The sequence below is a fragment of the Nicotiana tomentosiformis genome, chromosome 2, assembly GCF_000390325.3.
Source record: "Nicotiana tomentosiformis chromosome 2, ASM39032v3, whole genome shotgun sequence".
Lineage (NCBI taxonomy): Eukaryota > Viridiplantae > Streptophyta > Magnoliopsida > Solanales > Solanaceae > Nicotiana > Nicotiana tomentosiformis.
In genome coordinates this window covers 32,808,256-32,820,458 of record NC_090813.1, presented here as the reverse complement: position 1 = coordinate 32,820,458, position 12,203 = coordinate 32,808,256, and the positions used below count along the sequence as shown (strand labels likewise).

The 12,203-nt window shown below is 38.5% G+C and overlaps 1 protein-coding gene and 1 long non-coding RNA gene across 2 annotated transcripts; both read left to right on the top strand.

Moving 5' to 3' along the window:
* The first annotated feature begins 301 nt into the window (after positions 1-301).
* On the top strand, positions 302-1,011 carry LOC138904450 (uncharacterized). Its single transcript, XR_011413441.1, has 2 exons — positions 302-781; positions 918-1,011. It is a non-coding gene; the product is annotated as an uncharacterized lncRNA (long non-coding RNA).
* A 721-nt stretch (positions 1,012-1,732) lies between these two features.
* Positions 1,733-2,731, top strand: LOC138904582 (uncharacterized). The gene has a single exon (XM_070193089.1). It carries the CDS (start codon positions 1,733-1,735, stop codon positions 2,729-2,731), a length of 999 nt encoding a protein of 332 aa, XP_070049190.1.
* Positions 2,732-12,203: the final 9,472 nt, after the last annotated feature.

Here is a 12,203-nt window from a genome sequence, read left to right as displayed (position 1 = left end):
GCTTAGAATAACTGTTATACTTGGTTTTTGTTTATTATCTGATTTTTATGTGTTTGAGCCTAATGTGCTAAATGCCACTTTTTACCGCTTTGATATCGCCGTGAACTGTATATAAAACTGCTACGAAACCCTCCTTTTCTCTGAGTCTTCTAAATTTTCTAGGGAGCGTGCGCTTCACGTGGCTTCTTTTCTGTTAGAGTCATATCCTAATTTTAGAATGAGGTTCGGACAAGTTGCAAAGCCGGTGAACCTTCTGTATTCCGGGTACGCTGTCACGCTGCCCCCCCCCTTCCGGCTCGAGTTGTCCGCTCGGGTTAGCCAGGTCTAGAACAATACACCCAGGATTTAAACTTAGAATAACACAGCCTCATGCTGGATCCCTAGTAGGTACGTTTGCTTGCATCACGTGAATTTGACCTAGGGGACTCAACACAGGGGTTGGGTCCGTCTAGGATAGGTATACCCAAAATTAAAGGACCATCCTGATGCATTTTACTTGCTACTTGTGCATTTATTTGTTTCGACTTACATGTTGACTCGCTTCTAGAATAGGGAAGAAAAATCACACAAAAAAAAAAAGAAAATCACAAAAAAAACACAAGAGTGAGGTAGGTATTTGAAACATTTCGAAACTCTGTCGAAAATTTGAAAAAAAAAGAAAGAGAAAATAAGCCAATATTTTCAAAAGTCATTATTTCCTTTGTTCCGTCAAAACTGGCAGAACTACGCGGGTCTGATTCTCACCGGATGTGAGATACGTAGGCAAACCTCATCGGTTCCGGTCCATAATTTTCAAAAAATCCATAAATATTTTCTTTACCTCCTCTTTAGAAAGTCTTTCTTTTAGACCACAATTTTCAAAAACAAAATCCAAAAATATTTTCCTTTATCTCCTCTTTAGAAAGTCTTTCTTTTAGACCACAATTTTTCAAAAATCCAAAAATATTTTCCTTTACTTCCTTCTTTAGAAAAGTCTTTCTTTGAGACTCCATTTTTTAAAAAATCCAAAAATATTTTTCTTTAATTCCTTCTTTAGGAGTCTTTTTTTTTAGAAAATCCCAAAAAATATAAAAAAATAAGAAAATTTTTAAACCAAAAAAATATTTTATTTGTAGGAGTCTTTTATTAGAAAAAGAAAACAAATGAAATCAAAATCCAAAAAAAAAATATTTTCTACATTTGTTTTAGAAAGTCTTTCTCCCAAAAATCCAAAAAGAAAAACATCAAAAGCCAAAAAATATTTTTCTTTCTTATATAGAAGTCTTTTTGGAAAAAATTAGAAGAAAAAAAAAACAAATCAAATTCCAAAAATATTTTCTTTCTTCTTTATAAGTCTTTCTTTCGGAAATAAAAAAATAAAAAAATAAAAATCTAAAAAGAGTTAGTTTATTTACCTTTTTTCTGATCTCCCGAACTATGCACGATCTGATTCATGTTCCCACATGATACGTAGACAACCCACATCAGGTTCGATCGACCAAAGAAAAAAAATGAAAAAATTGATGATGATGACAATAAGGACCGACTGAGTCCATTCTAACGTGTCTCTTATTTTGAATCATAGAAGAAAGTTTGAGGTGGTCGGTTTGTGGCAAGCTGACAACACAAAATCCAAAGGAAAAATGTCATTGACAACTAACATTGAAGCTGTTACGAATGGTCAAGAGACTCGGGGTCAGAGGGTTCGACAAGAGTCTACTGTGGTTGAGGTAAAAGAATACCGAAGCAGCAAATGACTGAAATGTGTCAAGCATCGGCCAATGGTCAAGGACTACCCCTTTCTCATGTTTTCCCAAAATTCACACCCATCTCGACTATTACCACTCTTGTCTCATTGTCTGATCGATCTTATCCATTTGGGTTCAGTCTTTATCCCAACTGTACGACTACAACTGGAACTTCTGTTGCGCGCTCCGAAAGTGTGCCATTGACAACCAATCAGACAATCACTGCTGTTATGCCCGTTTTCGCTATCCCACAACCAACAGTGGTACAAAAGAAAAGTCATGAGTTACAATTTGCTACCCAGCAAGAACAATACCATTCTCCCGAGTATCACTCGTACCTATTTGATCTTCCTTCAAAGATTGAGAAGCCTATCCGAAAGATGGCACAAGAAGAAATGACCCAAAGAGTGAAAAGCTTAGAACAAAAGTTGAAAAACATGCAAGGGTCGGCAGGTCAGAAGAGTATTGCCTTCAAGGATCTATGTATATTCCCCGGTGTTCGTTTGCCACTTGGTTTCAAGACTCCCAAATTTGAGAAGTATGATGGATATGGATACCCCATAGCCCACCTGAAAAGGTATTGCAATCAGCTAAGAGGTGTGGAGGGAAAAGAAGAACTAGTAATGGCTTATTTCGTGGAAAGCCTGACAGGGGTAGCCTCTGAATGGTTTATGGATCAAGAAACCTCTCACTGGCATGTATGGGATGACATGGCCCAGGGTTTTGTCAAACAGTTCCAATACAACATCGATATCGCCCCAGACCGCAATTCCCTTTCAAACCTGAAGAAGAAACCAACTGAAAGTTTCAGGGAATATGCCATTAAATGGAGAGAGCAAGCGACTAGAGTTAAGCCAACCATGGATGACCACGAGTTAATCACTGTCTTCCTTCAGGCTCAAGAGCCAGATTATTTTCAAAACATGATGTCCGTAGTGGGCAAATCCTTCTCGGAAGCAATCAAAATTGGGGAAATGGTTGAGAATGGCCTTAAGACAGGCTAAATTATAAGTCAGGCAGTTCTCAAAGCTACAACTCAGGCTGTCCAGATTGAATCTGATAATTTTAGTGACACAAATGAGAAGGGTGAAGAAACCATGATGACAATAAGGTCGAGAAGAGGTCCTAGGAGAACATCTCGAAGGTATGAGCAGCCTTATCAGGTTTCCGATGATTCCCCTGAGCACTACTATCCACCTCAGAACCCACAATACTCTATTGCTCCACTTCAGTATGTTGTCCAACCATCAAGACACCCCAGAAGGCGAGCACCAGCACCACAAAATTTTCACCAGCTTCTACAAAATTTTCAAGTGCCCTATAACCCACATCCAAGCCAGGGGTATAAAGGGGAACAAAGGTTGAAAGATAATTTTACACCAATAGGAGAGTCCTATGCAAGTATGTTTGAGAAATTAAAGCATTATGACATGATTGCACCTATTCCTCCAAATCATGTGGACCCACGTGCAAGAAGCTTTGATCATTCTAAAAGGTGTGAATGCCATTCCAATGCCCAGGGGCACAATGTTGAAAGTTGTCGGGATTTGAAAAGAGAAATAGAAAGGATGATCCAGGAAAAACTGATTGTGATCCAAGATAATGACACCCAGAATATCACGCAGAATCCTTTACATGCACATGATGATGTACACTTTGTAGGGATGATGTGTGGTGATATGGAGTATGAGAATCCTCTTGGGAACTTGCCGACTAAAATTTGAGAAGGCCATGGTGATTTTGATGAGCAAATTTGTGGCTAAATGTCAAGCTTAGCAATTGAAAAGTCATTCCCTCATCACTAGGAAGGAATCTTGGTAGCTCGTTTTGATGTTTTTTCTATTATCTGGGTTATTCCAGGGTGTGATCCAGATTTTATTTATTTTATTGAGTCAAACCCTTCTATCCCTCTATTTTGTTTGTGTGAGTCTTGTCTGTCCGTTTTGTTGCTATTTTCATTAGCCGGGTTATTTTAGGGTTGTGACTCGGATTTTAGGTTGTTTGTCTTGTTGTTTACTCAATGAAAAATAGTTTGTCCTTTTGTGTCATTCTATGCTTAGTTCTTTTCCCGCTAGTTTTAGTGATATGACATGCATGCGGAATTTTTGGCCAGATCTTAGAAAACTGATTTGAGCTTGAATTGGATAAATGAGAAAAAAGAACTTTTGAGGATGAATAAAAAGTTGAAACACTTTGGAATTAAGCTCGAATAAAATGACCCGTGGAGGTTAATGATCTTTACCTTCAAATCATTATGAAGGTCGGGTTTGAGGAAGAATCAATTGAAGTTTATTGGAAAGTTTGACATTAATGGGTGAAAAGTGTCTTCCAACCACGACACACCAAGAAGACAGACATGTTCATCAATGCTGTGTCGCGAAAGGGAACATGTTTGGCATTCTCGAGGCTAGGAGGCCATTTTTCTGCTACCCAAACACTTTATACCCTTTGTTACCCCTTTTGAGCCTGCGTTATTTTCTTTGACCACCTTCTTTTGGAATCAAGTTTAGAGTCAAAAGTAAAAACAAATGATGAAATGACAGAAAAATGAAAAGAAAAGTCCATGTCCCAAGAGTACAAACTGGGGCGACTCTTAGAAAGTTCAAGTGAAAAAAAGAATAAGAAAAGAACAATCAAAGTCCATGCCCCCAGAAAATAAAAGCCGGGGCAACTTGTTTTAAAAAAAAAGAAGAAGAAAAAAGATAAGAACGAAGGAAGAAAAAAAGAAAAAAAAAAAGACAAAGAAAAAGAAAGAAAGATGAAAAAAATAATATTAGGTCAGATGTTTGAACTACGTTAGACCTGATTCCTTTAAAAGGGATACGTAGGCAGCCTTACACGGTTCGGTCCAACCAAATAAGAATTCAAAAAAAAAAAATCCAAAAATCTCCAATATCTGAAACTAGGGCAAAGATTTTATTTCACTTTTGAAAGAGTCGATTCCAAGAGTTGTAAGTCTACAACCCCTTATTTTGAATCTACTTTGAGCCTTCATGACGTCCCTCTTTTCCAACCTTATCCAAAATCCTTCCAAATAAAGACCTCCCGATATGCCTTCAAGAATGTCAAGAGAAGCATGCAAAGAGCAGCAATTGTCACATGACATAGAACACTGTCGAGTTGCTCATACAAAGAAAAAAGAAAGAAAAAAAAAGAAGAAAAAATGAGAGGGTCTTACTAGTGAAAACCCTCACGGGCACTGTAAGACGACGGTAAGCAGAGATGAATAAATGAGAGAGACTTGTTGGTGAAAACCTCTCGGGGCACCACTAGTCGAAAGTGAGTCATGAAGCTGATGCAAAGAATTGGCACAAACAAGCCCGACTTCAAATGTCATAGGAATGGTAAAAGGAAAGATTTGAACAGTTTGAAAGATCAGGCCGCTAAGTCCAAAATGCATGTCATGATCATAAAGGCTAGCTGCCCCCCTCCCCCCCAAAAAAAAATCTTCCTCCTTTCCTTCCCGACAGGGGTATTTCTTGTTAATATTGTTTCTTCGCATCATTGTGTCATTCGCTCTGAGTCAGTCCTTGTCAAAACAAGCAAGAAAAGATTTCAAAATCTGCTACCAGCTTTTCAGTTGCACAAAGTAAATTTGGCCAGCACACTCAGTTGTTACAGCCAACATGTCTTGAGGATTCGTGCAATACGAAGGTTTTCCTCAAAAGACTCTTGTCAGCCTATTTGGCTAAAGCAAGCAAAGATAACCTCAAGGTTAACCAGGGATTCCCTGTAGTACCGAACAAAGACTATGAAGTGGCACATTGTGCAAAAGACACTTACCAGTTGTGATTCTCCCTGAGAGACAAAATTGCTCCAAAAGCAAAAGCCATTCAAGATATCTGAAAAGGTTATCCAAGAAAAGAAATCTCTTTTTTTGAGATAAGGCTGATTGAGCCACAAAACACAAATGGCATTGGGAGCGAAACAATCAGGTTTGATACAGAAAGTAAAGATCCTTTGTAAGGAACAACAGAGTCTCCCAGCAGTGCAGCCAACTACCAATGCAGTCAGTCTTCCAAAAGTTGGATGATCACAAAGTCAAGCCACCCAAGACTCAAGGCCGCAAACCGACCACCACTTTTAAAACTGACAAAATTTTCTTTGTTTGAAACAGGAACAAAGCAGTGCAAGGAATTTGGGTTTCCAAAAAAAAAAAAAAAGAAGAAAGGAAAGAAAAAAAAGAAGAGAAGAGCCGACAAAAGGGAAGTTTCTCAAATCTTTGCCTTTATTTGTTTTGCTAGTGTGCATAAAATATTGTCATTGCTCTTCACATTTTTCCTCCTAGAACCGAAATCTTAGTCTGATGAATCTTTCTCCTAAGATAAGAAAACCTAGTCTGATGAATTTTCTCCTAGGATAAAAATATCTTAGTCTGATGAATCTTTCTCCTAAGATAACAAAAAAAAGATCTAGTCTGATGAACTTTCTCCTAGGATCGAAGTCTTAGTCTGATGAATCATTCTCCTAAGATAGAAAACCTAGTCTGATGAATCTTTCTCCTAGGATAAAAATATCTTAGTCTGATGAATCTTTCTCCTAAGATAGAAAACCTAGTCTGATGAATCTTTCTCCTAGGATAAAAATATCTTAGTCTGATGAATCTTTCTCCTAAGATAGAAAACCTAGTCTGATGAAGTTTCTCCTAGGATAAACGTCTTAGTCTGATGAATCTTTCTCCTAAGATAATAAAAAAGAGACCTAGTCTGATGAATTTTCTCCTAGGATCAAAATCTTAGTCTGATGAATCTTTCTCCTAAGATAGAAAACCTAGTCTGATGAATTTTCTCCTAGGATAAAAATATCTTAGTCTGATGAATCTTTCTTCTAAGATAACAATAAAGACCTAGTCTGATGAATTTTCTCCTAGGATAATAAGTTTTAAAAAAAGGGAAGTCTGGATAAAAAAAAAAGGTCAATTTTTAGTTTTCTTAAGTTATCAATCTTTAGTTTTCTTGAAATCAGGGGTCCCGCTTGGAGAATAGGGTCAGTTTTTAGTTTAGTTAAGCTTAGTTTATAATTTTTCGCAAGCTCAATCTCAAATTTAGGAGACACACTTCCTAGTTTGGGTTTTTCACATTTTTATTTCTTTAGGAGACGCACATCCTAGTCGAGTCTTTAATTTTACTCTCATCATTGCATCTTTCATCAATAGCATAGGTAATTTATAGTTCTGCTAATAACTCACAAATCTTCCTAGTGTAAACTGGGGCAGAAAAAGTTTCTTTTGTTGTTTCTGTTTTGTTGTAGTTGCAGACGCCCACCTGGAAAACGAGGGAATTAATTTCAAGTTTTAAGTCAACACCAGGTACCCACCTGGAGAATGAGGGAATTTGTTTTAATTTTCAAGTTATTATCAGGCGCCCATCTGGAGAACGAGGAAATTAATTTCAAGTTTTAAGTCAACATCAGGCACCCACCTGGAGAATGAGGGGATTTGTTTTAATTTTCAAGTCATTATCAGGCGCCAACTGGAGAACGAGGGAGTTAATTTCAAGTTTTAAGTCAGCAGGCGCCCACCTGGAAAACGAGGGAATTAATTTCAAGTTTTAAGTCAGCAGGCGCCCACCTGGAAAATGAGGGAATTCATTTCAAGTTTTAAGTCAACATCAGGCGCCCACCTGGAGAATGAGGGAATTTATTTCGAGTTTTAAGTCATCAGGCGCCCACCTGGAGAACGAGGGAAGTCATTTAAGAATTCAATTCAAGTTAAAAGTAGCAGAAGCTCGCCTCAAGAATGCGAGCTGACAGACCGAGATGACCAAAGGAAGAAGTCTCAATCCAGAATAAAAGAAAAAAAAAGAAAAAAGAAAAAAAGAGAAGTGAATCCAAAATGCATAAGCCGATAAAAGACATGAACTGCTCAAGACATGGCTGAATACACGAGCACTGCATGTCCGGTCTTGATCCGAAGAAGCTGTAGAAGAATGAATCAGCACCTGGAGTTAGCAAGCAGCAAGGTTCAAATCAAAAGTCTGCATGAAGAACCGTTCAAGCCTCAAGATCAAGCTTCAGAAGACTTATAGATAGGAATCTTGTAACTCATAGCTGACAGGCTTAGTTAGTCTTTTTTATTTTTTTTTTGATTTTTATGTAATAACAGGACCACAGACCGGAGCCTCGACGGAACCTCACTCGACTCCTCAACCCATCATTCCATCACTCCCCTTGAACTACACGCAATCTGATTCCCTTATGACCCGGGATATGTAGGCTATCCAGAACCAGGACTCGGTTGCACCCTTTCCTTTGTTTATTTTCCCTTTTGAATAAAGATTTGGTAAAACATTAGTCACACGGCTCACTTTTGTCTTTGCCAGAAAACTCTTTCATGTTCCCAAGCAAAGAGGGGCAGCTGTGAGCACCTAATTTTTTACCATACTTGTGATTTTTCAACAATTTTTAGTATGTAAATAATTTTAAGTTTAATCTACATATTTTAATCTTAACTTCATTTTTAGTAGGTTTTATTTAAGAAAATTAAAAATCACAAAAATTATATGTTCTTGATTTTAAAATATTTAGCTAGTATTTTTATTTTACACTCTTAAAAAAAATATATTAATTAAAGCAAGAGTCAATGAGTCATTTCCATGTGGCAAGATTCTTCCTTATCTTTTGTAACAAACTCACATGCTCTCTCTCAAAAAATGCACATGCCCATACACACTCTTTTTCTTGGCCACCAATTAATCCCTATACCTATACCTATATATTTTCCACTCACCCAACACACAAAAGGGGGATAGATAGTGAGAGCAAATTGGGGAGAACAAATCTGGGAAAGCTAAGGGAAACAGATAGAGCAAAGAGAGAAAAGAGAGGCCTGGAGAACGAGAGAAAAGCAGAGGAGTTTGGGAACGGGTTTAGAAAAAAGAGAGGGATGCCACAGTTCAATTCCATGGACGCCACCTAATTTTCCACTCTATATTAATCTCTATTAAGCATCTATTACCACCACCTTCAATACTTACCTTCTTCTCCGCACCCGTCTCATCATCTCCTTTCCTTAATAGAGTTTCACATCAATTAAGTCAGAGACAGAGCACCTTGTAACAGGCTCAAAACGAATTCCCAATCCATATTGCAGCTCAAGATGGTGTGAGTCGATTAAAAAAGTTCGCGAGGTAGCCATGTCGTCGGTGAGGTATCTCGTTAGAGGTTTTCCGGTCCAGCTTGGGTTCTGGTTCGTGATTTTGATGGTTTGATTTTATTATATAATTCAAGTTTGGGTTCCTTAAATTCTTCAATTTCAAGGGAAAATCGCTCTAACTAAGGTTCAATTCTTCAATCCTCTACTCATTTTATTCTAGCTTAATGTTAATTTTTGGTTTGGTGATTTGATTATGTGATTTGTTTAATTGTTGACTATAGTTTTGAATTTGTTCATTTAGTTATCTGCTCGCATTCTACTCGAATTGTTTGTTGTTGAACACGATTTTATCACAGTAAAGTTGTGGGTTGCGGAAGTTATAAATTTCGAAATACTTAGCATGATGGGAATTTTCTGTTGCATGTTAAAGGAATTATATCTGGTTGTCCATATTTCTGTTTACCTCGAGTGGTTGTCCATTGTCCTACACTATCTGTTTCACTTAGGGAAAAATGGTTCAGAAATGCGCTAGTAATTTTAGGCACGATTAATAATAAATCATCACGGCTATGGGTATGGTTCTCGTGGCATGGTCGTGATATATAATCCTCAATTCGAGTGTGCATTTCACGTGACTTGATCGTAACTTCAAATAATAATAAAAATAAGCATGTCGTCAATTGCGGGTGCATTTCATGTGGCGCGGTTTGCGACGTGTGCCAAAACGACAAGGGTACGACATCGTGACTTGTTTCAAATAAATTCCATAAATATTAAAAGCGATCAGAAAGCTAAAAAGCACAATAGATTTTAAATATGTAATAAATCAGATAATTAGGCCAATTATTAATAGTTGAGCGACCGTGCTAAAACCACGGAACTCGGGAGTGCCTCACACCTTCTCCCGGGTTAACAGAATTTCTTATCCGGTCTTCTGTGTTCACAGACCATAAATAAGAGTCAATTTCCTCGATTTGGGATTTAAAATAAATCGGTGACTTGGGACACCATAAATTATTCCAAGTGGCGACTCTGATTGAATAAATAATCCCATTTTGATTAATGTCACTTTAATTGGAAAAACTCCCCTACCCCCGCGGGAAAAAGGAGGTGTGACATGTGTCTTGATGTATGTTGTGGGCATCGGATTCATGGAATTTCGGCGATTGTTATCGAAGGATGTTATTATAGTCATGTGAATTATGCGGTACATGGTGTGAACTCAACAAAGGTATGCAATCATATATTAATGCATCGTGTAGTGATTGAAACGGTGTTCGTATGTTGGAAGCATGCCTAGTAGAGAATTTTGGATCTTGGAATTTGGCTTTCAGGCTTATTTGCCTAAATAAAAGGGGAGGGTCTTCAGATTTGCTCGAGCTAATATGCTCAGCTGAGTTGTGGTAGCACGGGTAGGTGCACGAGGGTTAAACAATGTTTTCGGACAACTCCAGAGCAGTTCTTAGCACGTTCGAGGACGAACGTATGTTTAAGTGGGAGAAAATATAACGAACCGACCAGTCGTTTTGAGTTCTAGCGCGTCATTCGGCAGTTTGAGGCCATGAGTAGCTTCACTTTAGGTATTATGACTTGTATGTGTGGTCGGAATTGAAATTCAGGAAGTTCGAAGTTGATTTGGAGAAAAAAGAAATTCTAATTTCGGAAGCCTTAAGTTGGAGGAATTGACTAAAGTATGAGTTTTGAGTAAACGACCTCGGAATCGGGATTTGAAGGTTCCAACAGGTTCGTATAATGATTTTGGACTTGGGCGTATGTCCGAAGCGGGTTTTGGATAACCCGGGAGCAATTCAGCGCCTATTATGGAAGTTGGCATTTTGGAAGAATTTTATAGATTTGAGCTGAAGTGCATTTCAGTGTTATCAATGTCCGTCTGGGATTCCGAGCATGGAAATAGCTCTGTATGGTGATTCTGGTCTTAGGAGCGTGTCCGAAAATTTATTAGGAGGTTCGTAGGTCATTTCGGCCTCAATTGGAGAAAGTTGGAAATTTGGATGATTTTTGAAAAGTTTGACCGGGAGTGAACTTTTTGATATCAGGGTCGGATTCAGATTCCGAAAGTTGGAGTAGGTCCATAATGTCAATTATGACTTGTGTGTAAAATTTGAGGTCAATTAGACGTGATTTGATAGGTTTCGGCATCGATCGTAGAAGTTTGGAATTTCAAAGTTCATTTAGTTTGAATTGGAGGGTGATTCATATTTTCGATCTTGTTTGGCATGATTTGAGGCCTCGACTAAGTTCGTAATGTGTTTTGGGACGTGTTGGTATATTTTGTTAAGGTTTTGAAGGCCTCGGGTGAATTCCGGATGGTAAACGGATCAAGTTTGGATTTTTGAAGAGCAGCTGTTGCACCAGGCTTCTAGTGTAACCGCACTTGCGGAGGGCTAGCCGCAGGTGCGAGCTCGCAAAAGCGAGCCCAAAGCTCGCAGAAGCGGCTAAGTGTTGGCAGCCCAGAAGTCGCAGGTGGGGACGAGAGGGGCGCAGATGCGCGACCGCAGGAGCGGTCCAATTCATGCACCGCAGAAGCGGTCTCGCAGAAGCGAGCCGCTGATCGCAGAAGCAAGCCGCTGATTGCAGAAGCGGACAAGCCGGCTAAAGGGGAAAGCCGCATTTGCGAGGTTATTTCTGGGACTCAAATCATGAATTACTTGTGATAATTGCATCTTTTACTGATTGTTAATAGAGATTGAACATCCTACTTGTTAATATTATAATAACTTCTCATTCCGGAGGTTAATAAGAAAATGACCTTCTTTCTTGTGGAGCGGGCCGAATGCCTCGGCAGTATGGATGCATCTATGGATAGTGACGCACGTCCCTCGGCAGTGTACATGACACTCTGGATAGGGCCGTACGTCCTCGGCAGAAATCGTGCCTAATAATAATAATAATTACACGATACCTTGATATTTTAATTGCAGCTTGTGAAGCTAATGTATAAATTGAAAATTATTGGAATTCAAGGAATTAATTATTTCTGCTTGTCAAGGAATTTATTGTTGTTCTTATAAATCATGTTTTTTGAAATATTTATATTTGAAATATTATTGACCCATAGTGAGTGTCAAAGTCAACCTCTCGTCACTACTTCTTCGAGATTATGCTTGATACTTACTGGATACACGTTGTTCACGTACTCATGCTACGCTTGCTGCACATTTTTGTGTAGGTACACATATGTTTAGTGATCTTTTGGCGCGTCTATTGCGGGAACTTACGGTGAGCTGCACTTCCATGTTACGAATCCGCAGCATACAATTTGTATTCCGGACAGATGCTGTATTTTATTTTTCTTCCTAGTTGATGCTCATGCACTTGTGACACCAGATTTTGGGGGTACTTATGGGCTGTTCAGTATTGTA